This window comes from Crocodylus porosus, unplaced genomic scaffold (assembly GCF_001723895.1).
Source record: "Crocodylus porosus isolate Cpor-Errol unplaced genomic scaffold, CroPor_comp1, whole genome shotgun sequence".
NCBI classification, from domain to species: Eukaryota; Metazoa; Chordata; order Crocodylia; family Crocodylidae; genus Crocodylus; species Crocodylus porosus.
This window is the reverse complement of record NW_017728949.1, coordinates 61,818,598-61,843,404: the sequence shown is the minus strand read 5'-3', so window position 1 is coordinate 61,843,404 and position 24,807 is coordinate 61,818,598. Positions and strand designations below refer to the sequence as shown.

Sequence of the window (24,807 nt, the reverse complement as noted above, 5' to 3'; positions counted from 1 at the left end):
CCGGTGAATGCTGGTAAACTCATTTGCCATCACGTTCATAGATGCCAGAAAAAAGAGGGAGCATGAGCATCTTCTGAGTAAAGCTTGGAAGAGTTTGTGGAAAATTATTGTCATGCACCTATAACTCATTTGTGTACAGGTGGATATATATTTTTTAACGCTGCTGTGCTGTACCTTGGTGTCCTGCTGCTGCAGCAAGAGGACTTGCTTCCTTATTTTTTTTTGCTTATGCAGAAGGTTTATGTTCATCCTTTCGGGCTGAAATCATGAGAGTCGGAGGACAAGGAGAGAACTTTTCCACCCAAAAGGGAAATGATGTTGTGTTGCTGTGCAGCCAGCCCAAGTAATAATATAATCTTAGAAAAATGCAGGTCCCCTGAGTAAAGGAAGTTCTATAAACTTCAGCCTCTCCAAGCTGTTAACAAAGCTGTTGCCTGAATTACTGTAATGTTGCTTTCAAACTTCATCTGCTGTAAAGTGCCCGTGAGATCCCAGAGCACTGGGGAGGAAAGAGAAGAAAAAAAATGAGTGTGTCCCTAAGCAGAGTAAAAACGAGTTCTGGATGGGAGCGTTCTAGGGTTTTCCATGCAAATTCCTAGGATATTGGGTCAAATTCTTCTCTCATAATTATTCACTTTGCCAGGATAGTTGGGCAACCTCATGCAAGGAGTATCCAGCCAGGTATAAAAATAACTTGGCAGTCTGGCTGAGATGTCCAGTAAGACCTTTGCTGTAACACCTTGCAGATATTAAGCAGACAAGTGTCTTTGGGTAAAACCCATATCTTTTATTAGATCAACTCAAATAGTTGGAAAGATTCTTCTTTGCAAGCATTTGGGTACAAACACCCTTCATCAGACTGAGGAAGAGTCTCACAAATGTTAATGCACTTTTCTCATAACAGCTTTGGAAGGGAGCAAAAGACAATCCCCATGTGTCTGCAAAGATCCTATGACATTTTTCATATTGTGATGTCCTAGCCAAATTCTGCCTCCTGGTTATTTATTTATTTTTTTGCTGTCTTCCAAAACCCTTCCTGCAGTTTCAGTTGAAAAAGGTATCCCAAAGCTCACATGAGCAAAGTTATTATGCAGCATTGTCTCGGTCCTGCATGACTTCAGTTAAATAGATTAGTGACTGCAGCATCCTCTGTCTGTCTTGCTTATTTAGCTGGCTCTCTGGAACAGAAACCGTCTCTAATGCTGAGTATGGGCCGTGCTCGCTCCAAGAGATCTGATCTCAGTTGGAGATTAAGTGCTACAATAAATTGCTTTGGATTACATAAACTCATCATTTGGAGTGAGATTTTTGTACTGAGCCTTTTGCAGAGGGGTAGGAGGTATGGGAGCTGTAAACCACTGGAGTGACTTATTTTACCTTGTGTTTTTGCCTGCTTGGATGGTTATAAAGATATTCTCCCTCTAGCATCTGTCTTGACATATTTTGTTTAATTTTTAGCAACTGCACTCCTGCAGCCTCGATTATGTCTTCAGTGATGGAAACAATTAATTAGCTGTACCGAGGACTGCTTTATCTGCTGTAATCATGTAGCATTCATCTAGCAGATTATGAAGTTTGTACGCTGCCTTGCTTCCGATGGCCGATACCAGCCTGTTGCCTAGGCCTGGCTCTACCTAGCAATGCCCATGTTTGAGATGGACTAAACATCTCAGTCAGGCTCATGCAATATATTTAATTTTGCATGACCCCAAAATAACTTTATACTTGACTTGACCTATGCAGCCATCTCTGGGATGGAGAGTAGATGTCATGCTGGATTTGCAGCATGCCAGAAGAGTTTTTAGAAGTGAATGTTAAGAGGAACTTATCCAGCTGAAATGACATGAGGAATTTGGATCTACGGAGTCCAATTACTCATATCACAGTTTGTTAGGATGCTGTCGTTAACACCCTTCCTCTCCTGGAAACTCTTGTAAGCGCTGCTGACCGGTGTAAAAATGTCATCTTTGCACTGAACCGCGGTTGAGTTGTGATGAGTCAGACTGAAGGTCTGGCTTTGGGAGCGTTAAGGACTTGACTGTTATCCAAAAGGTATGTTCTCTAGTAGCACAGCGCTGCGCTACTCTGCCCCCGCACTGCTCATTATCACTGACCAGCAACACTCAAAGCACTGCTTTCTGGAAGACGTGACAATTTTTTTGGAGGGCTCCATGCAATTGTAGACCCATAGGGATGGAAGGAAGGTCAAGAGGTTGGCTAGTCTTAGACCATGCTGCATATGTTTGCCTAATCAGTTTTTTAAAGCTTTCCGTTGAAGGAGATCCCCAGGTAGCCTTTCCAGTACTTCACTTCCCTTATAGAAAGTTTTTCCTTCCAAGGACGAACTCGGGTCGACTCTGCTTAGCCTGTATTATCTGACAAGCTTGCCATGCAGAGCAACCTGGATTTGCAAACAGTAAGAAATAATAGTGAAAGGAGGGAAACAGGATTGCACAATGAACCCGTTTTGACCAACTGTGATGTCAAATCATTCACAAAAGGTATACCCAAGAACAGCGAAACTGCACATTATCTACTTTCCCCAAAAATCAGAATCGGTGACCTTGATTATCATGAGGCATAATACCACCCTTGTGTTTTATCTTTTGTCCCTGTTTTGGAGCTGGGAATAATTGCATCTGTGTTTAGAAGGACAAGGAGAAGGATTTCAGTAGCTGTGATTTACAAAGACATCTTTAAAAGGCATCTTACCCTTGGTACAGTCTTTAAAAGACCTTGTAAAAAAATATCCCTCAATAGCTTTAGGCATTTGAACATTCATCATTGTTTTTATTTTGGATTCAGTTACAGGGCTAACCACTAAATTTTAATTCTCTCTGGGATATTATCAGCTTGCTTATCAAATGCAGGATAAGGATGTGGAGTTAGACTGCAGACAAGACCGCAAATAAAGGCTCTTTGAAATACATTCTCAAAGCGGTAACCTGATCGGAGCTCAGAAAAAGCGCAAAGATGGTCATTTCTGGGGCCCATACCAAAATCAAAATATGGACACAGGAAGGGATCAAAAATAAAGAAAAGACCTCGAGAAATTCTGGGCCGGAACAAAAGAACTGGAATGCATGCAATGTCCTGCCTGTTGATTTGTATTTAGATACTTTCCAAAATGCACAATCTGCCAGAATATTCAATATTTGACAGAAAAGATCCTGAGAATTCAGCCTGGAGGATTAATAATGTGACCATGGCTCATAGGACTGCAGAAACCACAGTGGATAAGGTCAGGCCATGTGCTGGATTAAAGCCTAGCCCCATTTGTCGCTCGATTCCAAGAGAAATGCAGGGCAGTCGTGGGAGCTTGTTCCTGCCCGTGCCCTGCAAGCACTTGTGCGGGGCTGTGTCTCGAGCAGGTTTTAAGCGGATGCTGGGCTGGACTGGCCACTGCATTGCTTTTGGGTTGGTGAGTCACACCTGTATGGGGTGGGTGTGAAACGCACCCCGGCCTCTCACCCTCTCTCTTGTCTGATGCTTAGTGGGCTCCATGGTCCCATCCCGCCATGCTGCGTCCCTCTAGGTTTTATCCCACAGGCTGCAGGTGCTGAGCTGAGCTCCGACTGCTGCGTTGGGCATGACGCTCGGGAAGAAACACTTCTGCACGTGTTTCTCCTCTAACTTAGGTCACTGAAGAATTTGTATCCGTGGAAAGATTTTTTGCAGAGTCTGGAGGAGGCACCTGGTTTTCAGGCTCCCTCCAGGATTTATAAAAATGCAGTGGCAAGTATAAACCACCCTTCAGTTCTTCTGAAGGAAGTGTGCCAAGTGTATGCTTTCACACCTGATTGCTTAGCGTTAGCCCATTCTGCTAGCTGTGATTATTAGGTAGCATTTCTTCTCTTGTGGGGTATTGGAAGAGAGGACCAGCTCAGCCTCTTGGAAATGGGTTTCCCACCCCATCCCCTTGGCTATTCTTGGCAGTAGCATGGCTACTTGATCTGGGTTAGATCAGCATCCTTTTCCAGGTGAACAGAGGGAGCAGGGTCCTTCTCAAGTCCCCAGATTAATTTCCCTTTATGCTGCTTTTCTACCACTTTGCCAGGTCTCCATTCCCTTCCCAAATCCTGTTTTCTTTTGCTGGGAAGGTAAATATCTCAGCTTTGGGAGGGTCAGTGGCTCCATAGCATGACTCATTTATTCGATAGGCCGCATGGATAGCATACTGCTTGACTGCTTGCTGTCGTCTCCTTCTGAGAGCCTTCGTTTTCCACCAGCCCCAATGCCTGGCCAATGAACTTGTATCCTAGAGCACCTCGTGTCAGCCCAGTGCCAGCTAAAATGCAGCCGTCCGTACGGCCGCAGTTAAAGAGAGCAGGGTAGCAGGTGACTCAGTACAAAAACCGTTTCAAACTCACAGGCAGAAAGTAGCTCTTCAGTTTGGAAGTATGCCAGGACGCCGGGTTGGAAACCCTTTCCCTTTAAACAAATATCCTGGTAACATGTGCGGTAGTGGCCGTTGACCTGAGTAGAAGTCTCTTCCATAAGGCAGCATAGTTCCTTGGTTCAGTGCTAGAGAAAAGTGCCACCTACGTAATTACCAAGTCTGGCTGGTAGTTCAGTATGGTCCTGTAGTGTCTAAGTGTCCTTTGGAGGCCTCCGGTTCAAGGAGTAACCTTGCCCAATCTGTTTGGTTTGCAAGACCTTATGCAGATGGCAAAATAAGGCACTAGGATGACCAAATCACAAAAATAGGAGGATGAGCTGGGCAAAGCATGGGCAGGCTCTTTGCTTTCATAACACAATTCATCTCTTCCATTTTGGCTCCACTAGGATTCCAGTTTGGGGCTTTTTATTGAAGTCAAACCAGTGGTTCACATCCATTTGTGGAGATTTTGTGTTTGGGGAAAAAACGGCGTGTAGCATCTTCCTGCTGAACAGAAGTTCTTCCAGCCTGATTTTGCATTTTGCTTTCTGCGCATAGGGCAGGAAGCGATGAACCCAAATTGATGCTGGGTTGTGATTTGCCATGGCTCAGCATGTACGCAGAGTGGCTGCTATGTAGACACAGCGGCTTGCAGGCTGCTGTCCTAGGTATAGTAAGGTTTTGCAGAACCAAGGTGGGATTTCCAAAACGGTGTATCGGAGAGAGTTCAGAAAAGAGCTAACAGAACGATTCAAGGCCTGAATCATTAAGAGACTTAAGAAACTCAATCTAGCTAGCTTATCCAAGATGTGATGGGATCACAGTCCAAGCATACTTATCATTTCTGATAGCAGGTGGCTGTTTAAACTAGTAGAAAAAGATATAATGAGATCCAGAGACTGATAGCTTCGGACACATTCAGACGAGAAATAAGGCACGTGTTTGAAACCACTGAAATAACCTGGAGATGAAAAGGGTTCTCCATCACTTGAAGGCATTTAATGAAGAACATGTCACTTCCTACAGCACATGCAACAGCCCAAATAGAAATCATGGGCACAAGGGTGAAATGGGAAGATTTGGGGGTCTGTGTTGCTTCTGGCCGTAGAAGTGATTCATCTTTCGATACTCCTCGGGCATACGTGTATTATTTATGTTTAATTGGATTTGCATATGAATGCCTGGAACAAAGTATGCTCATCTTGGCTGCTATGTGCATGGCTTCACAGACTCCATGGAGAGCATCCACACCATCAAAGTCATCTGCTTCTGGACACAAGGGCCCTGTCCCTTAGAATAGGGCTGTCCGCTTCGTGGGCTTGATTTGAGGCCCCCCCACTCCCACCTAGCCACTGCTCTGCCCATCACGTTGCCTGCAGCCAGGGTCTCCGGGCTCCCTCTCCCTCTTCCAGCTTCTGCTTCTTTCCCCTGCCCCAGGAGGCGAGGTGGGGTGGCAGAGCCTGTGGGGCTGGAAGTCGGGGGCACCCACCCAGCGGGTGATAGGAAGGGAAATGGCCCCCAGCCCCTTAGCATTCGGACATCCCTGACTTAGAAGTAACCAAGCTGTGCTTGTGTGTTGGAGTCTGCAAATGCAACGTCAGATCTCGGGTCAGAGGAACTTGTGGTCTACAGGAGACTTCACACAGCAAGGGACAGATGACGACCATCAGGATTTGGGAAGGGTAATGGGAGAACGAGAAATGCAATGCTGGAAGTTCACAAGCCGGGCTTCCAACTTGGGGTGCTTGTGATAGGGCTGGCTTTGCTCCCAAGGGAAGCATCTTGGGCTTAGCAGACACTGCCCATAAGGAAGTCAGGGTAAGGTCCAGGACTGGAAGATCCTGGCTGGGGCCTCGATCCAGCAAAGCACTTATACATAGTTTCACTGGGATGACTCCCATGCGTAACATTAAGCAGGTTATTAAGTGCTTTGCTGGCTTGTTGCCTGTGAGTGGGAGGCCTGTGAAGGAGAAGATCAGGGTTGCAGGGTACAGAGGATTCCCGGTAGAAAGACGATGACACCAAACAGTGTTGGAGAAGGCACCTTGGCAAAGCACACATCTGTTTGAGCCCAGTAATCTCTTTTGAAGTGAACTGATTCGTGTGCTCTAGCCAAACCAACTTGTGGCTTTTGCGGGGATGAATGCAGCAGATGTTAGAGCCCAGCAGACATTCAGCACACTATTATCCCCCGTCCCTATGGTGAGGCTTTGAGTTCGCTCAGAGCCTCGCTTGTTCCAGCAAAGCGGTCTTGCGTTTTGGCTCCCTCTGTGCCAGATGGCAAGATAGCTCTTTAGGGGGAAGAAAATGATTGGGTGTCAAAGATCAAGTACAGTTCAAACCAAAGCACTACACCCTCTCCAGCAACGCACTGGAAGGGAGTCAAGCAAGAGGCTTTGCTGCCGTCCCATTCTCAAGAGTGCTGAGGCTTGCACGGGGGACTAAACAGTCACGGGTAGGAAATGCGGAGAGAGACGCTAGGCAGTCAGGTGCGGTCTTCGTGGCTGAAGACGCATTGCACCCTCCTGGCAAATAGCACGATCAAGGGAATCCTGCTGGCTGCGGGGCTGCATGCATATGAGAGCTGCTGATTAAAAGCTTCCTTTCGGACAAGGCAATAAAAGGGGAAGAGAGGGCTTGATGCAGGCATTAACAAATCCGATCCCAAACTGAGGGCTTGAAAAAGCTGCCCCTTTTCCCATTTCCAAGTCACGTCACATTAGGAGCAGAGCCAGGACGAGTCAGTGAGTAGGAATGGGGTTGGGGAGCGAGGAGCTGTTGGAGAACAGAGCCTGCACTGGAGTAGCTTGTGGAGGGCTTGGCTTGCATGGAGGAGGAGGAAATGGGCTGTGAGCAGGAGTTTTCAACCTTTTTGGACTTGAGGCCCCCTCCATAACTGTTGTGAATTGGGTAGCAGCAAATTTTGAAAATGAATGTATAGATTACAGTGCCGGCAGCCTTGCAGAGGGGCCTCACAGTGGGGAGGGGGGATTGTCCAGGTAGGGACAAGCCCAAGCCTGTGCTTAGTTTATCTCCATACCTCCTCGCACCTCACTTGTCGTCTCCTACTTCGCGACACCCCTGAGCACCCCACTGCCCTCGTTGGGAGTGCCTGGTGCCACCATACGGCATTTCAGCCGATTGAGAAGTGCAGGATGAAGGCCTCGGGGCTAGGAAGAGGCAGGTTGGCTGGTGGTTGCAATAGTTGCGTTCTCAGCTTCACCTAAACTTCACGCCTGGTTTGTGCCGCTTCACTGCTGCACATGCAACCACCACCAAGACACGAGGCCCATCTGCTCCTCCTCTCTTCGCCCAGCAGATGGTCAGTGTGGCTCAGAGGCGTGCAGGGCTGTGTGCTCAAGCCATTGATATGGGCCTGGTATGCAGGTTGTAGCCATATTGGTCTAGAGGAAAAGGCAATCAGGACTGTAGTACAGCTGATATCTTTTATTAGACTAACACGATTTTTGCAAAAAAATCTGTAATTAAAGAAATTTTTTTGCAAAAATCTTGTTGGTCTAGTAAAAGAGATCATCTCTACTGTGAGTCCTGATTGCCTTACGTGGGCCTGGGCATGTTTCGGGGGGAATGGTGCAGCGGAGAGGGGCGAGCAGGACAAAGTGGATCTTATTTCTTAATAGCAATCCCAAGTTCAGGAGGAGGCCATTGCAGCTGCACTCTCTGCATCCCGTGGACACAGGTTGCCTAAGCTCTGCTCCTATTTCAGGTACTGCCTCCCAAAGTGTTGGGTGTTGGCTCTCTTCACCTCTGTGTCTGTTTTTTTCTGTAAAAGTGGGGTTTTAATGACATTTGCTTGCTGGCTGGAGAGGGGGAAAGAAGTGCTGCAGCACTAAACCAGCCGTGTGTGTAAAATACTTTGAGACTTTTGGCTCGAGGTGCTGTAGAGAGAGGTAAAGTGCTGTTTGTTCAAGGATTCAGGTGGGATTTTTGCAGGCACAGAAATCCCATCCAAACTTCCTTTTAGCCTGGGGTGTTTTTAATGTATGTCTTGTCTCCAAAAATGGCACCAGGCAAGTTACTCCTCTCCCTCTACATGTGGTTGCTCTTATACCTCTGACAGTTGTTTATATGGGCATAACTTCTACCTTCGTTGTGGTGAAAGCTAACTACCGTGGAGAGGGCTGTTATGCTCATACAAAAGCTTGGGCATGGACCAGTCTCTAAACATCCACCTTTTGGGATTCAAAGTTAGGCTTTAGCTAAATACAAGTTATTGGGCTACGTTCAGACGTGAATGAGTGAAACTTAATAGTCTGTGCTATACATGAGGTCAGCTTCGATGATCTAATGGTTCCTTCTGGCTTTAAAATTGATAGCAGCAACCCCTTTCTGTGAAGCACTTGTGATGAACAGCTTCCCTACTTTTTTAAGGGGCCAGACTTGTGAGCTGGAGCTCGCTCTGTTGGGGGTGGGTGTTGAAAACTTTTTCTGCTTAAAGGTAGTATTGTTAATCCTGCGCAGTAGAAATGAGTGTCGACAGCTGCTGGTACATGTCTAATGGAGCAGCAAAGCTATACAATTGAGTGCGATGCTCTACCATTCAAAGGGTAATTAATCTTTACATACTAACAGCAGGCTGGCTTCCTCTGAAATACCGTTTTGCCCAGGCCAATATAGGTTTTCTAATAACTATAAACCTCGCAGACAAATGATGTGTTTCTATTATTTCCTCGCTGGGACAAAAGTGCTGCCGAAAGGTCTGTGCTATAAATTAGCTCGCACACTTACAAAAGTCAGCGATGGCATTGTCCTGATCTCCCCAACATTATTTCATCCCAGTCGAGCTGTACTGTAGCACTTGTGGAGCTGCCTTGGTTTTTCTTTCTCCCTCACCTCCTCCCCTATATTTTTTTTTTCAGCCAGGATGTTTTTTCTTGCTTTTTTATTGTTCCAGTGACCTAGCAACTCCACTTCGGTGGAGTCTTGCCAGTTGACTTCCTTTCCGAGCCGTCCGACAGACTCCAGCGGCCCTGCTCTCAATTGGGAGCAAAAGTTAAAATGACAACACATTAGATCTCTAAAGGACGTTTCTCCTTCCCTGCCTGCGTTTAGGGCCTGAAAGAGTTGTGCTACCTTCCAGCTACTGAACGTGGCAGGGAGACTTTAAAAACACAGGAGAAGAGGAAATGGAGCAATGGCTTCTCTTTTTCTTAAAATTCTTCCTGATGTAGGAGAAAAGCATGAAAGATGTGACCATTAAATACATTTTTGCTTGTATTCAGCCCAAGAAAAATCGGGTCTGGTGCCCTGTGGAAAACTTGGGTTGACTGGAGAAGGGTCATGACTGTACGGCAGGAAATAAAACCTGATGAATTGAGAAGAGAAGTGAGGGTGTTTCTGTAATGCCACTTGGAAGAGTTTTTGTTTCGTTTCATTAACACTTATTTACTTAAGCCATTTAGTAAGAAAACTGCTTATATGAAGGACTCTTCACCCCTTTCCATTCAGGGATGGGCTGAAAAAAGTCCAGCCTCCTCCAGGAAGCCTTCCCACTTGATGACCAGTAGGAAAACTGGACCTGCCTTTCCCAGTGTTTCCTCTGCCCTGCCCCCTTTCCCCATCTCCCCAGTACCGTCAGGCTTTTAAATTCCATCAAAATGAATGCAAGGCACCAGCATGTACCACCCTGCTTGATCCTCTCTTTGTCATGTCCCTTCCCACCTCTCCTGGGGCGTGAGACCCTCTTTTTGTACTTTAAAAGGACAATCAGTGAGCTGGTGGGAAAGCAGTCTCTCCAAGACAGTTCTTTTTTCACATGCAGCTCAATTGCTCTACGGCAGGGGTGGCAGGGACATGTCTTCCAGGCTGGATATGGCCTGTGGAGACATTTCCCTCGGCCTGCAGATGGGCCTGTTATTCAGGGGCAGCCTGCCGCTGAATTGCAGTGGATGGAGCCCTGTTGTTGATGTGTGTTAGCTAGTTGAGGGGAGCAATTCCCACGGTTGGTCTGCATCTGTCCCACTGGAGGGCTGGGCCAGTTGGGTGCCCCACTCTGTGGCAGTCCTTACCAATAAAAGACTCCCTTGCTATTGTTGTTTCCTGCATTTATGGTTTTCCAAGGAGATACTTTAACCTACGTGCCTTGTACTGTGCTTGCATCATTAGTCAAGTCACTTCCCGGTCTGCGTGTACTAGTCGGTGCAAGAGAAAGGTGGAACATACTCTCAACATTGTAGCGGCGGGGTATGTGATTGTGGCTGCTCGGCTGGCTGTTGTAGTGCTAGTCCCGTGTATTGACCCCGGGCTCCTCCGTGCTTCATTCGAGCTGTCACAGCAGCTCATCTGTTCCTCCCTGAGCTAACTTTAAAGTGGGCCAACTGGTCGTGTGTGTTGCTTTCCAGGTGGGTTATCGCCCATTTGAAGCCCTGTCTTGCTGTGACTATGCACCTAGCCATACCTGAGTCAACTAGGGCTTAAAGCTTGCATGGGGACTGCATTCATTTCTAGCCTGCATTGTAGACAAGGCATGGGCCCAACTCTCCACTGGCCAGGTTTGTCTGTGTAAGGGCTGGGAACTTACTTGCGTTTCCACTTGGTTCTTTCTGGAAGTGGGAAAAGGTTCATTCCCCGCCACCTTCCACACCAGGGAGCGGTTTCTGTCCCTGACTCCTCAAAATGTCAGCCCTCCATGCAGACAGCATGGGCCAGCCGGTGACATCTGTATGAGGTTATGGGTGATGGAGCGAGTGGTGCCGAGTGTGCAAACGCTGGTCCTGGTGGCATCGGCTCTCATTGCTGTGTCCTGCAGGTATAAACTGGGGACAGAGCATGATAGAGATGAGTTGTTCCCTCCTACCTTGTTAAGTCTAGTTGCATGGCAGACAGTGGAGCGTGAGAGAGGGCAGGGGTATAAACTGTAGAGCCAACGCTGCACAAATTCCCAGTGGTCTATGTTATACTCCCCTCTGCCTGCAAAGGTGTGGGGAGGAAGTGTACTGGGGGGAGCATGAGTGAGTGATAGGATTACACTGGTATAAAGCAAGGTATATTGTCTCTACACATTTTCTTGTCTCCTTTCTGGAGATACACAACATCTCTCTAGAGAGTGCAATGTTATTGAGCTGTTTAATGCAAATGTTGGTGAGAAATAAAGCTATGTCATGGGTATCAGACACTGGGTTATGTTTAATACATTTTCCCCGAAGTAGTGAATTTTAAGAGATCGGTGATTTTTTGGGGTGCTCAGTTTTGTAAACTCAACTCATATTCTGAAGAGCAGGCATTGTCTTCATTTGGAGTTGTCTGAACTCTGCCCTTTGAATTTTTAGGCCTTTTGTTACCTGAAAGTGGTCACCCGTGCTAGGGACAGAAATTACACATAAATCGGTATAAGTGCTTGGAAGCCCGTTCAGATCTGTAACGCAACAAAAGTTCAGTGCACATAAACCACTTTCAAAATGGCCAAAACTGGTTTAAGATAAACTTGGATGGATGAAGTAACAGACTTAACTGATGTAGATTAAATTGTTTTCTTGAGCTTCTGTCCCAGATCCCCTCCAGATTCAAGTTAATTCACAGCCCCCAGGCTCCCAGGATGCTTTGCACCTCCCCTGTCAACACCCTCCCCCACCCCCGCAACACACACACACAGGGTGGGTGGGCTAGCCTTGGCCTAAGCTGTCTGCTCCAGCTCAACAGGGAAGTGTGCTGTAACACCCCCTGGACTTTGGCCTGGGCCACTGCAGGCAGGTGGCTGTATTTCTGGAATCAAAAGTGAATGTCTGTACATTTGCTTATCAGTTCAATCTGTGCAGCTTGGCTAACCAGCAAAGATTGAATCGATCCAGACTCTTGCTTTTTGACTGTCTGTACTTAGTTCCAAAGTTAGGGGCTACTGTTTGAAGTTTTGAACTCCATGCCTAAGTTTTCTTTATTTTAAAATGTTAATAATGATACTCACCTGGAGACTAAAGTGTCATTTCTGATTGTGGATTGTTCCTAGAGTGGAACATGCTACGGGAGTATAGAGCATTACTGTAACACTGCTGAAGTTTTTATTTACACATAGTTGCTTAATACCGTATATAGGGAGCCAGGATGAACATTGCCATTCAGAGCATCCTGAGTAAAGCAACCTGTAAATGAATGTGTATAGTAGCTACAAAATACTGATGTCCCTGTTGTCCCTTCCTGCTCCAGGAACCCTGATGTAAAAACCTGCCAACCGTCTTTAGCCAGCACCGCAGGGCTGATGTAAGAAGAAGGCTGTGGTCATTACCTTCAACGGCTAATTAAATCATCCAAACCTAAAATGAGTTTAAAATGATTGAGCTGTAATTTTATTGCAGCCTTGCACAATTGTTTAACACAGTGTAGAAGTACAAACTCAGGTACAAAATATGCAGACGAGGCTGCTGGCAAAGTGAATGAACTGTTGCCAGCTTGTCATCCCAAGTGAGTACAGCTTTGCAAGCCTGCTTTATCACAGCCTGAAATCCTGGGCCAGTGTCTGCTGTGTATTAAATGACATGCTCTGAGGTGCTGGGGGCACATTTCTAAGACTCGTTCAAATAAAGAGCTGGGATCAGGTTCAGAGTTTGGAGTTGTCAAGTTCGGAGGCAGACAGGGAGGGTACTGTCAGCTCTTCAAAGGGGCCACTGTTCCTTTGAGGGTTTCATCTTCCTGCTTCTGCAATTCCCAGTCTTTCTCCGGCCAGTCACTGCAGTCAGGAGAAAGGGAAACCAAGACAGCCCAACAGGGCCAAATGGTCTCTGCTTTACCGAGTGTCACCTTCCAGGGTAAGTGCCGCACCTGGGTTCAACTGCCGGGTTTTCTTTGTTCCCATGTGCAATGCTTGTACTGTGTAATGGAGACTGGTCGGCCAGGGTTGGCATGAGCGCTCACCAAATGGCGAGCGGAGTCAGGGCTTTCCTAGAGAAGCTACGGAGAGCCACCCAGAGCCCTCTGATTTGCTTTCAGGGTCCCAGAGATCAGAAACCTCCAGATGAGCAAAATCCCGGTTTTCCTACAAGGTGCTTGGAAGTTCATGACAAATGTTCTTGGGCGAGAGCGAGTGAGTTTGCAGTTGTCGCAAAGTGGCTGAATTGTCAGACTTCATTTTTTTTTTTTCCCCCTCCACCACCCAAAGACTAGTTTCCCACTTAGAGGGGAAAAAAACAGCTGGAGACAGGTTCCCCACTGTCGTGGTGCTCTGAGTCCCTGTCCTGGGGAAGAGTGTCTGGTCCAGCCCACAGGTATGTATAGACCATGTTCGCACCTCTCACTCAAGATGCCATCTTTATACTTCACTCCACCATCTTTCAGTGGCTCTGGAGGTAGAAGGCAACCCCTTCAAGCCTCGTTACTAAAACCCCAGCCTGCCTGACATAATAGATAGTTGGAACATGACTTAAAACGAGGGAGTGTTCTCCCTTTGTGGCGCCCGGAGCGCTGACCTCGGAGACCGGAGTCAGGGCGTTGCTGCTGGGCAGGCCCCACTTCTCTTATCAGCCCACTAGAGACTGCCCTTTGGGGCACAGGACAAGCCCGGTCTATTTACCCAAGCACTTACTTGAGATTGGACATGATAAGAGGAAGGTTGTCCCAAATTTGATGTCTGGACATGGTGGTCCTGGATGCTGCCTCCCATTGTTACTGCCATGGAGAGTTGTGCAGAGCTAAGGGATTCCAGCTGGCATTAGCAGGGTATTTCCTATCCATTGATTATGCTTTTAAGGGTTTTTTTTGTTTTGTTTTGTTTTCCACCTGGTTAAAAAAAACCTTGTTAGAAATTAAAAAGCAGTTAACTGGAAGAACCTTTGCATTCTTTGCATAGTTAGTGCACACAGGAGACCCTTGGGAAGGAATAGCATGTTTATGCTGAATTGACCAGTTGAAAGTATGAAAAGGTTTTCTGCTTTGGTTTTTTTTTTTTTTCTTCTTTCTTTTGCTTCTTTCAGGGCAAGAACAAGGAAGGAAACTGAAAATCCCAGAGAGCCCTGGACAGGCCAGATTTAGGGCTGTAGCTTTTGTTCACACAAACTCACTTGGCTCCCAAACAGCCTCCACCCATAATCATTACATCCGCAGCAGTGCTTCAAAACATAACACTGAGCCATTTTCCTGGTAGCTGATAAAGATGCAAGCAGAAGTATGTGCCACCTCGTGAAGCCTGGCAGCTTCAGCGGGCAGACGTCTTAGGGCGCTTGTACACGTGATGGGGGTTTAATCCCCACGGTTTTATTCTGTGCCCCCTAAATTGAAATGGTGGGGCATAGAATAAAACCCTGAGGATTAAACCATTTTAATTTTTCCATCACGTTACAGTGAGGGGCCTGATCCTTTTTTTATTGGTTTGCATTTTTCTGCTGGAGCTGGAGCCTGCCTGTGGCCAGCGGGGGCAGGCAGGCCAAGCAGCCCCTGAGCTGTGGGGAGCCCTGGTCCTTGCCTGCATGGCAGCAGTGCCCTCCAGGGCCACCCAGGTGGGCTGCTTGCGAGCCAGGTGCTGCCCTAGTTTGGAGGCAGCACTCAGCCCGATCCTACTGTTCCCCGAGCCTGGCTGCTGGAAGCCCACCAGGCTCTGCTCCCGGGACCAGTTGATTGGGCCAGGTGCTGTCTCCAAGCTGGTGCAGCCCTTGGCCCACTAGCAACCTGCCCAAATAGCTTGGGAGGGCATCGCCACTGTGCAGGGAAGGACTGGGCGGATTGGCCCCCAGCCACGGGAGAGGAGGGCAGGCAGGCTGTGCCCAGCAGGGAAAAAGAAAGGATTGGGATTCTCACCGCTTCTACTTTCAGCAGGCGCCTGCTGAAGGTAGAAGCAGTGAGGGGCCTGATCTTTTTCTTCTGTGGAGCCTGCCTGCCTCTCCCATGGCTGGGAGGTGAGCTGACCGCTGCATCGTTCATAGACATTAGGGCTGGAAGGGACCTTGGAAGGTCATGAAGTTGTTGCAATTTGCATCATCATACAAGTCGTATGCGAGTCGTATCATCATCGAGTTGTTGCAGTTTGCAGAGTTGCAAACTAAACTACATCCAGACGTAGTTTAGTTTGCAATGATGCAAAGTCATTTAAAACTCCCCAGAGTCTTGCACATGTACACTGTGGTGCCGTTCAGCCACACAAAGTGAGACTTTCATCACGTGTACGTGTTAATGGCGTCACATGTACAAGCGCCCCAGCTCTTTTCTTTATTAGATGTTTGGTAGTCTAACCTAGGTCTTAAAGCTTTTCTGTGGCCTGCCAAGTTGCTTTCTAAGTTTAGATTATTCCCTATGTCCCATGTTGATGCTAAGATTACATGTTTTAACAGATGTGAGCTTTATAGTTACAGCTCTGGTTCCTCATGAGAGATGTGTTTAAGATTGTGCAGTGCTTAGTTCAGCATGGGCTGGTCCCAGAAAGGCTGTAGCACTTGCAAAATACCACCTCCTCCTTCACACACAGCATCACCCCACAGCTGCACCAGACAATGATCTTCTCCTTCCACTATTCATTTCTCCTTAAGTGAGCTATGAAGGAAATTGGGTATGTGGGGGGAAATGATTGCGTACATGACGGAAATGTAGACCTTAGTTAAGATTAAGAAGGGCTGTTCTGGAAGACAAAGTGACTTTTATGGTTTCTTTTATAAACACAGATTTAATTTGTGCTACCTAATTGGAAGGAGAAAATCTCTCGAGGTTAATTTAGGAAATCCCTTCTGTAGGAGAATGAGGATCAGTTTTCACATGAGTAAATAAGCCATACATTGGCAGATCAGCTCATGTGGCATTTTTTTGTGACGGGCTAGCCTGAGACTCTGGCCAAGTTCCAGCTCCGGTGGTCCTATTCTGCCTGGTGATCCTCTACCTCCCTGGCATGTTACAGCAAGTCATTATGCTTTACTTCCTCTCCTAAACTTTTACGGCTTGCTCCTTTTGGAGTCATGTTGAGTTCTGCCATTGACTTTTCTGAACCAGGACTGGCTTGGGCACTTATCACCCTGTGGCAGTGGGCATTCAGACACGTTAATATGGGGTGGAAGGATGCAGGTCTTATTGTGCAACATCTGTTCACTTCTTTCATCGAAGGCTAAACTAGCTTGGTTTTCCAAGAGCAGCTGACAGGATAAGTCCTCTCTTGCTTTTATATGCTGGTGAAATGTTTGTATACCCAGACCTTACAAAACGCTATGTAGTGAGAGGCCTGCGCAGTACTTGGCCAGGAGGCCTCCAGAGAAAAACTTTGGGTGTTGAAGGAAATGGAGTTGATGATAAAATAGTCAATGCTACACTTATTGCAGCCACATGGATTTTTTTTACCCAAAACCTTTTTTCCCCCTGAAAAATACAGATCTGGGTTGATCAAAACAATATGACAACTTGTGTTGAATGTTTCCAGTTGTTTTGATTAAAAAAATCACTCCCCAAAATAAGATTCATAAAAAAAATGTTGAAATGTCTGATTCTTCCTTACTTGAAAAGATATTTTGTTTCAAATTTTATTTCCGTTTGACTCAAAGATCTAAACAAAAGGCTCAAAATGTAATTAAACATTTTGAGTTGAGCAAAACACTTTCTTTCCACTTTTTGATTTGCTAAACAAATAAAAAAAATCATTTGAATGTTTAAATATTTTATTTAAATGTTTAAGTACATGTAAATTAAAAAAAAAACATGACAAGTCTGCACGCCTCTTCCATAAACTTTGACTTGCAGGCCACATACTTACTTATATAAAGAATGAATCAGTGGGAAAACCTTTAACTTCTGAGATCAAGCTATATAACTAGCACAGTAAGTCATGGATTTATTAAGGCCTTGGTCCTGTGGGGAATTCTTAGGCAATATATTATTCATCATTCAGTACATTATTTATTTCCTAACATACTAAAAATGCCAAACTAATAATAATCTGCAAATATTAAGCCACATAATTGCTTAAATAAATCGTTGTAGTTCTCCCTGTAGATAGGAAAAAAGGCTCTATTTAGTACTACTGGAAATCCATATGTGTTAGAAGTTATGTTACCCATCAAGAATAAAACTCTCTGTAGAAAATTACTGAAGTTCAGCTGAAAGGTTTCATTGCAATGCATGGGTTAAATCCTAGTGTTTCCTTTGCTGGGTTTCCCTCTGGCGTTGGAGGACACTGTTTTGAAGTCCCTGACTTTAGTAGAGATCTGAAAACCCAAGAACCCAATGAAAGATCCCTTGGGAGAAATAGGGGATCAAATTCCAATATAGATACTTATATCCAGCCTGTGGGAGTTTTCTTTTGGGGTTAGCCATATTGGCCTGGGGCTATGTGATAGACAGAGTCTTTTGGGTTGAGATGATAGCTTTTATTAGACCAAAATGGAGGTGGGTGGATGAACATCAGCCCACCTCCAAGTTGGTCTAATAAAAGATATCTTCTTGACCCAAAAGACTCTGTGTATTATATATCCAGGTTGGGTATTTCCCCACGGTTTGAGGTGGAGATTGATGGTCTCATCCTTCATTTCCTGTCCTAAATCCGTTCTGTGATGTTGTGCACTAGAAGTGACTGCTGGGCCCAACTGCGTTACCTGCTGTGGGGGGTTTCTGAATAGAAGGAGTTATAAAACGGTCAGAGCTGAGTTCAGTCTTAGGCCTGAACTGCAAAGGGCTCTAAACCATGGCATCTAGACACAACCAGAAGATAAGGATGATGTAGAAGCAAATACCTGTCCCTACCCTGCGTGCCTCCTCGGCTCCCTGACTCTGCAGAGGAGAGGGACATCATCCGCAGCACGCCTCGGTGGAGCAGAGCACGTTCAAACCTGGCAGCCAGCCCCCCAGGTCAGCGCGGAGAGGCCGCAGCTTCAATTGTTTGCTCCGTGCCCGAGTCCAACACGCTGCTCAGAGCTGCAGCTGGGGGGTCTGGATGCAGCACAGGGTGGCAATTCTTATTCCTTCTTCCCATCCTCTCCGCGGCCCCATGGTGGGGCTCAAACACCATCTCCCGGTGTTAGCAGCCAGGTGTTTCACGACAGGGGGCTTGAGTGATGCCCGTTGAAAATGTTGTGATTAGCATTTAGATGAACAGCCATTTCCACAGCGGCACATCTGACATTTGATATGAGCCTCAGCTACTGACGGGAGTTTAGGCAAGGCGGGAATGATAGGGATTGTGGCACCCCTGCCAGGTAAGGAATGACTGGTGAGGTAGAAAGTCCAGCTCTGTTGTGTACATATATAAATAGATATGCCTGCCTGTGCTTTAAGAATTGCACCAGCTCAGCACAGAGCAAGGTTGGAAACAGCAGCCGCAGGGTCTGCAAAACTCTGCTGGAACATGATCTGTTTATCCCGGACGTGAATACGTAGCACGCGCTTTACCCTTGCAGAGGAAACGCAGCTCTTCTAATAGCAATGTCTGCTTAGCTCCATTGCTAGTTTGAACTGGAAATGAAAACACCGAAGCGGCAGGTGATGTGACAATTTTGCATTGCAATGGAAATATTTCTCTTATTGGCCGTTGGCGGTGAAGAGCACTTTTAAACCAAAGGCAACAGCTTAGCTTGTGATGTAATCACTAGTGACACGGCTGTACCTGAGCTCTGGGCCTGTTTTGGGATTATCCTTTCGTAGACCTAAAGAGGCCAGATGGCCCCGTATTTATTTTATTTTGGAAGACGTCTAGGCTGTTCTGCTCAAGCAGAGGGTCATCGTTGAAGACCTGTTTCTGAAAGTGAGACACACCTATGTGATGGGCCCAGATCTCTTCTATACCTGGCGACAGGCTGAGCAGTCGTGCAGACATCAGTCCTGTTTGAGTCCTTCGTTCTGCCTCTGAAAACTCACGTTAGCCATAAGAGTATCACGCTTTCACACCACAGCCCAGACTTTCAAAGCAGCTGTGCCCACAGGAACGGTTGCCCGGGACCGCGTTGTCACGTATCTGCCCTTGCAGACTTTTTGGCCAAAATGTCAAGCGCTGCTCTGCTCTGAACGGCTTGTGTGAACATCATCGTGCTCAGTAGGTGTGCTCGCTGACCCTCTTCAGAGCCACATTTACATGACAAGTATAAGTTTAATTATTTTTTTATTCTGCTCGAGGCTGCAGATCCAAATGAGCGTGGAGAAAATGAGCTGAAATTGGCCCTGAGAGCGTGAACCGGATCCTAGGATGGCTTGTGGGCGTTGGGGGTGAAGTTCCAACTCTGGGGTTGGCTCCTGAAGGTGGTGGCACCGCACTGTGTGCACAGGCAGCAATCTGAAGAGGATGGAGAAGACGAGATGTGGCTTGGCCCTACACACCAGTGAGGTTGTGCCAGTGGGAGACAGCCCAGGCATGCCTGACTTTTTCACCTTGGGGTGATCTGAAGGATGGAAAAAAAAATGCCACCTCCCTTAATGTCTGAACAGATGCCCTTGGATCCAGAGTCACTGAGAAAGAATCAAATAGAGAGCTCTGCGGTTCGTTTTGAGAGCAGAGGCTCTCAAATGTGCTGTATTTCTTTGCACGCTTTTCCACGTGACAGGATTGTAATATGGTTTGCAAAGCACCCCGCTGCCAGTTCAGTGACAAATTACTCGGTCACCTGGGAAAGCAGATTTCATTCAATCTATATTCAACCCTCAAAGGATTTTTTTTTTCCCAGTGCCTGCTACTTTGCATTTATCGTGTGCCGTAGAAGGGGATGCTTCTGCACGGCGAGAGCTCGTCTCAGTGCTTTACCCACATGCAGGGGGACCCGCTCGTGCCCATCTCAGAGCGGTTGGACAGAGAGGGATGCAGAGATGAATGCAGCGTGCTGACCACCAGCGCACCCACAGTTTTCAGCTTCAGGGCTGCTCAGAAAGGACTATGGACGGCAATTACAATTTGGGTATTGACTTGCAAATGAATGTGCCAAGCCTCCTGCTGTGCTTCAGAAAGCCCCCATGTCCCAAATGGCCATAACAAGCAGCTTGTTAAATGGGAGCAAGGCTGGCTTGTTGTGACAGCCTTGGATGGGAGAACTGGGACAACCGGTGTGCTCATTTGCATGGAAACAACAGCTGAATGCAGAAATCCTTCATTGGATGATGTCGAGACACTCGGCAGCCTCTGCCCTACTATTGTTGGTGTTTGAGTGTGCTCGGCACCGTGCGCGCACGCAGGAAACAGTGCCGGCTGCAAGGTGTTTGCTATTGAGACAGCTCTCTCTGTCTGAAGTTGGCAAATTTAACACTGAAACTCCTGTATGGAAAGGGAGATAAAATCACCCGCGGCAGAAATGCTGCCACCTCCATGAGATGAGCATCTTTACATATCATTTCAGCGAAGCTATTACAAGGGGAAATTACCATGATCTGAAAGAGGGCACTTTGTGCCTGAGTGCTTAGCTAACATCTCTCCCAGCTCTACAGTTCATCCAGTAAAAGATAAAACCAAAAACCCGTTGTTTCTTGCCTATTTCCGAGACCGTCATGGCTACAACGCAACATTAGGCAGATAGGCTTAATTGCCCTAGTGGAATTTGTTCAGGGCCTCTGCTCTCGTGGGAAGCGCTAGGGGAGTACAGGAAAGTTTTATTTTTCTTTCACATCAAAACCTGCCACATTCTCCATGGGCTCGTCCCCAGGCACCCTGTCTTTGGTTGTTGGGGGAGGACCGATGCTCCATAGCTATATGGTGCCCAGTGCAATCGTGAGTCTGGGTGGGACTGCAGGCTGCCCTTCTCCTGTCAGATTTTTCCTGATGTTTGGGAAACTCCAGATTTACTCCCCAGTTCCTTCTCTGTTGTCTCAAAGTGGTGAACCAGACCCATCAATCTGCCGCACTTCGCACACAGCACTCGGATCCTCATGGGGTTTTGCTTCAGCAGGTGGCTGTTCCAGAAAGTAGCATCAAGTACTGGGGCACGTATAGAGGCATCTTGGGGCATCATTCTTCATTTCAGATGAAGTGGACAAGACTTGGTCTTAGCTTTAGGTTCATATGGATGTTGGGGCCATTTTCAACCCCGAACACCAGCCAAGCCTCCAGGGCTGCAAACCCAGATGAATCAACCTTGCTAGTTCGTGTTCATGATCTGAATCCCTTTAGTTTTGCCCAGTCTTGGAGAATAAACATAGCCATTCCTCCATTCAGTCTAATCTAAACTTTTCATGGCAGCTACAGTTCAAAGCTGTGGTCAGAATGGTATTGGGCTACATAAGGGTAAAACTACAGCCATAATACACGGTCACGCTGCTGTCAGCAGTTTATGCTGAACAAGAAAAGCTGACTAGCCTCTTCCGTCCCTACTTATGGCCACTTTTAAAAGTATTAAGGCTGCTAAACGTGTAGACAGATGCCTTGGGCATTTTTCAAAATAGCTCCCGTCGATTCCCTGGGGAACGAGGAGTCTCAGCAGCTCTCATGACATTTCAGCCCTGTTCCAGCACTAGGATTGAGACTTTCACCACTGCAGATGTCTGAGATCTCTTGGAGACTTGTTTTTTCCCTACTGACAACTTGCCAAAGCCACTTGTTAGGTTGCTGTGCTGTCAAACTTGGATATATTTAGGTTGGAAATTAGAAGGTTTCTAACCATCAGAGGCCTGGGGTTCTGGAACAGCCTTCTAATGGCAATACAGCAGGCAAAAAAAACCTACCCCAAAACCAAAACTTTTAAATTGGAGCTTGATCAGTTTATGAAAGGGATTATATTATGTGGTTACCAGTGGTAGGTAGCAAGGGACTGGACTTGATCACTCAGGAGAGAAATGCTGGTCCTCTGCTTCTGTGTTCCAGTAGAGATTTAAGGCCCAAGTATTCAGAAATAGGCACACTTTAAGGAGGGACACAGGTCCTGACTTTCAGAGGACTCGAGAAGCTAGGGTATTAATATCACCAGTGTTAAAGTAATAACACACATCTCTGGCCTCATGGCCTAAGCAGGTATTTGGGGAGCAAGTGCCGTTCCTTATTCTGCAGTAGACAATGGCAAAGTTTTGTCCCCAGGATGTTGGGATCTCCTTTTTGGTTGGCAGAATATGCCAACCTGTGATTTGGGATTGTATTTTCAGTTTATTGTTATCCAGGCAGATAAAACATCCTAAACTCCAGCCATTTAAAACCACCAAAAAGCTACTACAGGCTGCCCGCTGTTAAATAGGTATCATTGTTGGGGTCCAAGACCAAACTGCGTTGATGTGTTACCAGTTTTCTTATACATATCAGATTAGAAATACTTTCAGTAATTTCTCCCTTAGGATGTTCATTTTGCCCTTTGCAAAAGCTGTTCCACCAAACTGTTTCCCAAATGAAGTGAAGGACAAATTTAGGTTGGCTTCTGTTGTTGCATGCATGTACACAGTGTGACATTGGGGGTTATATTCGGAACTCATTTGCACTCATGTAAATCCAGAGTCACGCTGTGGATTTCAGCTTAAATTGCTGCAGGTTTCCTGCGGTGTCATTGTGACCAGAGCTCAGTTTTTTATGTTGTTATGATGAGATGAATCTTTATGCTTCATGCAGATTCAGCGTTAACTTTTTTAACTTCCCTGTGTTGTCCCTTTCAGTCACTGGAAGTGGCCATCGGACAATTCGAAGTTCCGATGCTGAAATAAGGACACCTAGTTCTCCCGCGGACAGCATGGACAGTCTGACCACATTTGGCTCGAGTGGTGAGAGGACTTTGCTATCTGTCACAAACAGCACAGTGCCCGCAGCAACAACAGAAAGCGTCATTTCTGACACTGAAAAAATCAGCTCTGTGCATTTGATGGAGCACTTCTCAGTAGACCAGAACAGAAGTAGTAATATTTCTTCAAGTGATGCAGATGCCACTGAGCTTGGAGTTGTGCCTGTGGTTACACGTTCTTCCGAGACACCCACAGACTCATTTGCCAAAAGTGAACATGCAGGTAAGTTTTATCCTACATAAGTGCCGGAGGCTCAGTAAATCCCACCCAAGCCTCTGAAACAAATGCAAGCAACATTTTCTAGGGGGCTTGTGCTCAGTTGTTGGTACCTGGGCATATCTGTGTTACTGCTTATAGTAGGGCAGCTGCCACGTCTGCCCACACCAGCCATGTACATTGAAGCCTCCAGTTTGTCCACTGGACATGTTCCTGAGAGCTTTGCTGGAAGTTGAACTTCATTTTATTTCACGCTCCCTGTGGCATGTTCAGGACGTACCCTTGTCTGCAGGGACAAGGACAAGAATAAGGCAGCAGCAATTCCACAGCTACGTGTGCCTGACATCCAGCCCTTCTGTGTCCCACTTCTTGTCTTGACTGCTTGTAATTAATGCTGCGCACAGGGGGAGAGAGGAGGAGGAGGCAGGCTGATTCCTAGAAGTCTGCTCAAGAAATAGGAAGCATAGGCTGCTTGCAGATGTTCAAAAAACCCCAAAAGGTGCTTTACTTTAAACTCAGCGTGCTCCCATGCCAAGCCCAGTACGTGCCCGGAAAAAGCAACATGTTAGCTGGACCCAGCTTGCCCAACGTCTGTAAAGAGCAGGTGTTTTAGCAGGGCTTTCTGGCACTTTTATCTAATAACTGATTAAATTAGCTGTTAAATAAAAGCATCAAAAAGCCCCACTGAAGCGCCTGCTCTATAGGGATGCTACAGAGCTGGGTCGAAGTAACGCACTGTTCTTTCGGTAAAGCGTGGGTTTTTTTTTTTAATGTCTGGAAGACGCCGTAACGTGCAGCAAACATTAGGTAACGTATGGGAGGAGTGGTTTGTGGGCTAGCTGCGGACTTCCCTTGGGTTCAGCTGTAATTGGCAGCAAGGGAATACACAAGTTAGAGGCAAGGATCTGAAATCCGTGGGCTGATTGGGATCCTTTTGTCTGTGGGCTCTTAAAAGAGATACTTGATCTTCTTGACTAACCAGTAACCCAGTGGGAAGGAATCTTATTGTTTAATTTACATTTACTGTCTATTACTAAATTCATTCTTACCATCCAACCTTGTGGCATTTCAGTGTAAACGCTGCAGTAATTAATAGGCTAGATATCAGGAAGTGCTGCTTCACCGTCAGGGCGGCTAGGATCTGGAACCAACTTCCAAGAGAAGTGGTGCTGGCTCCTACCCTGGGGGGTTTTAAGAGGAGGTTGGATACACATCTTGCTGGGGTTGTTTGTCCCCAGTATTATTTCCTGCCATAGCGGGGGGTCGGACTAGATGATCTGCTCGGGTCCCTTCCGACCCTAGAAACTATGAAACTATAATATCTTTGGCTTTCAAGGCCTGATCCTTATTTTTACTTAGGCCCTTTCTACCACTCAGGCAATGTAATGGAGACTTTAGACTAGTGAGACTTAAAGCTCATGCAAGTTTCATGTCATGGTTTCTGTCCAAAGCCCCTATCCTGAAAACACCTGACTGCGTGCCTACCTTAACCGAAGTTCACAGGCTTGTTACCTTTTGTGAGATGTTGCCTATGGTGAAAAATCGAGCAGTTTGCAAAATCAACAGCACACTCCCTCCTCTGCTGTATGTGCCTGCTGATTGCAGACTTGGCTTCAACACTTTGCTTCATT

General features: G+C 46.6%; 1 protein-coding gene across 2 annotated transcripts in view; it reads left to right on the top strand.

Moving 5' to 3' along the window:
* Positions 1 to 24,807, top strand: part of HEG1 (heart development protein with EGF like domains 1) — a 79,369-nt gene that overhangs the window by 7,228 nt on the left and 47,334 nt on the right. For both annotated transcript variants that reach the window (XM_019554214.1, XM_019554215.1), the window contains exon 2: positions 22,838 to 23,182. In XM_019554214.1, coding sequence (XP_019409759.1) covers positions 22,838 to 23,182 — 345 coding nt within the window. The remainder of the gene's footprint in view (positions 1 to 22,837; positions 23,183 to 24,807) is intronic.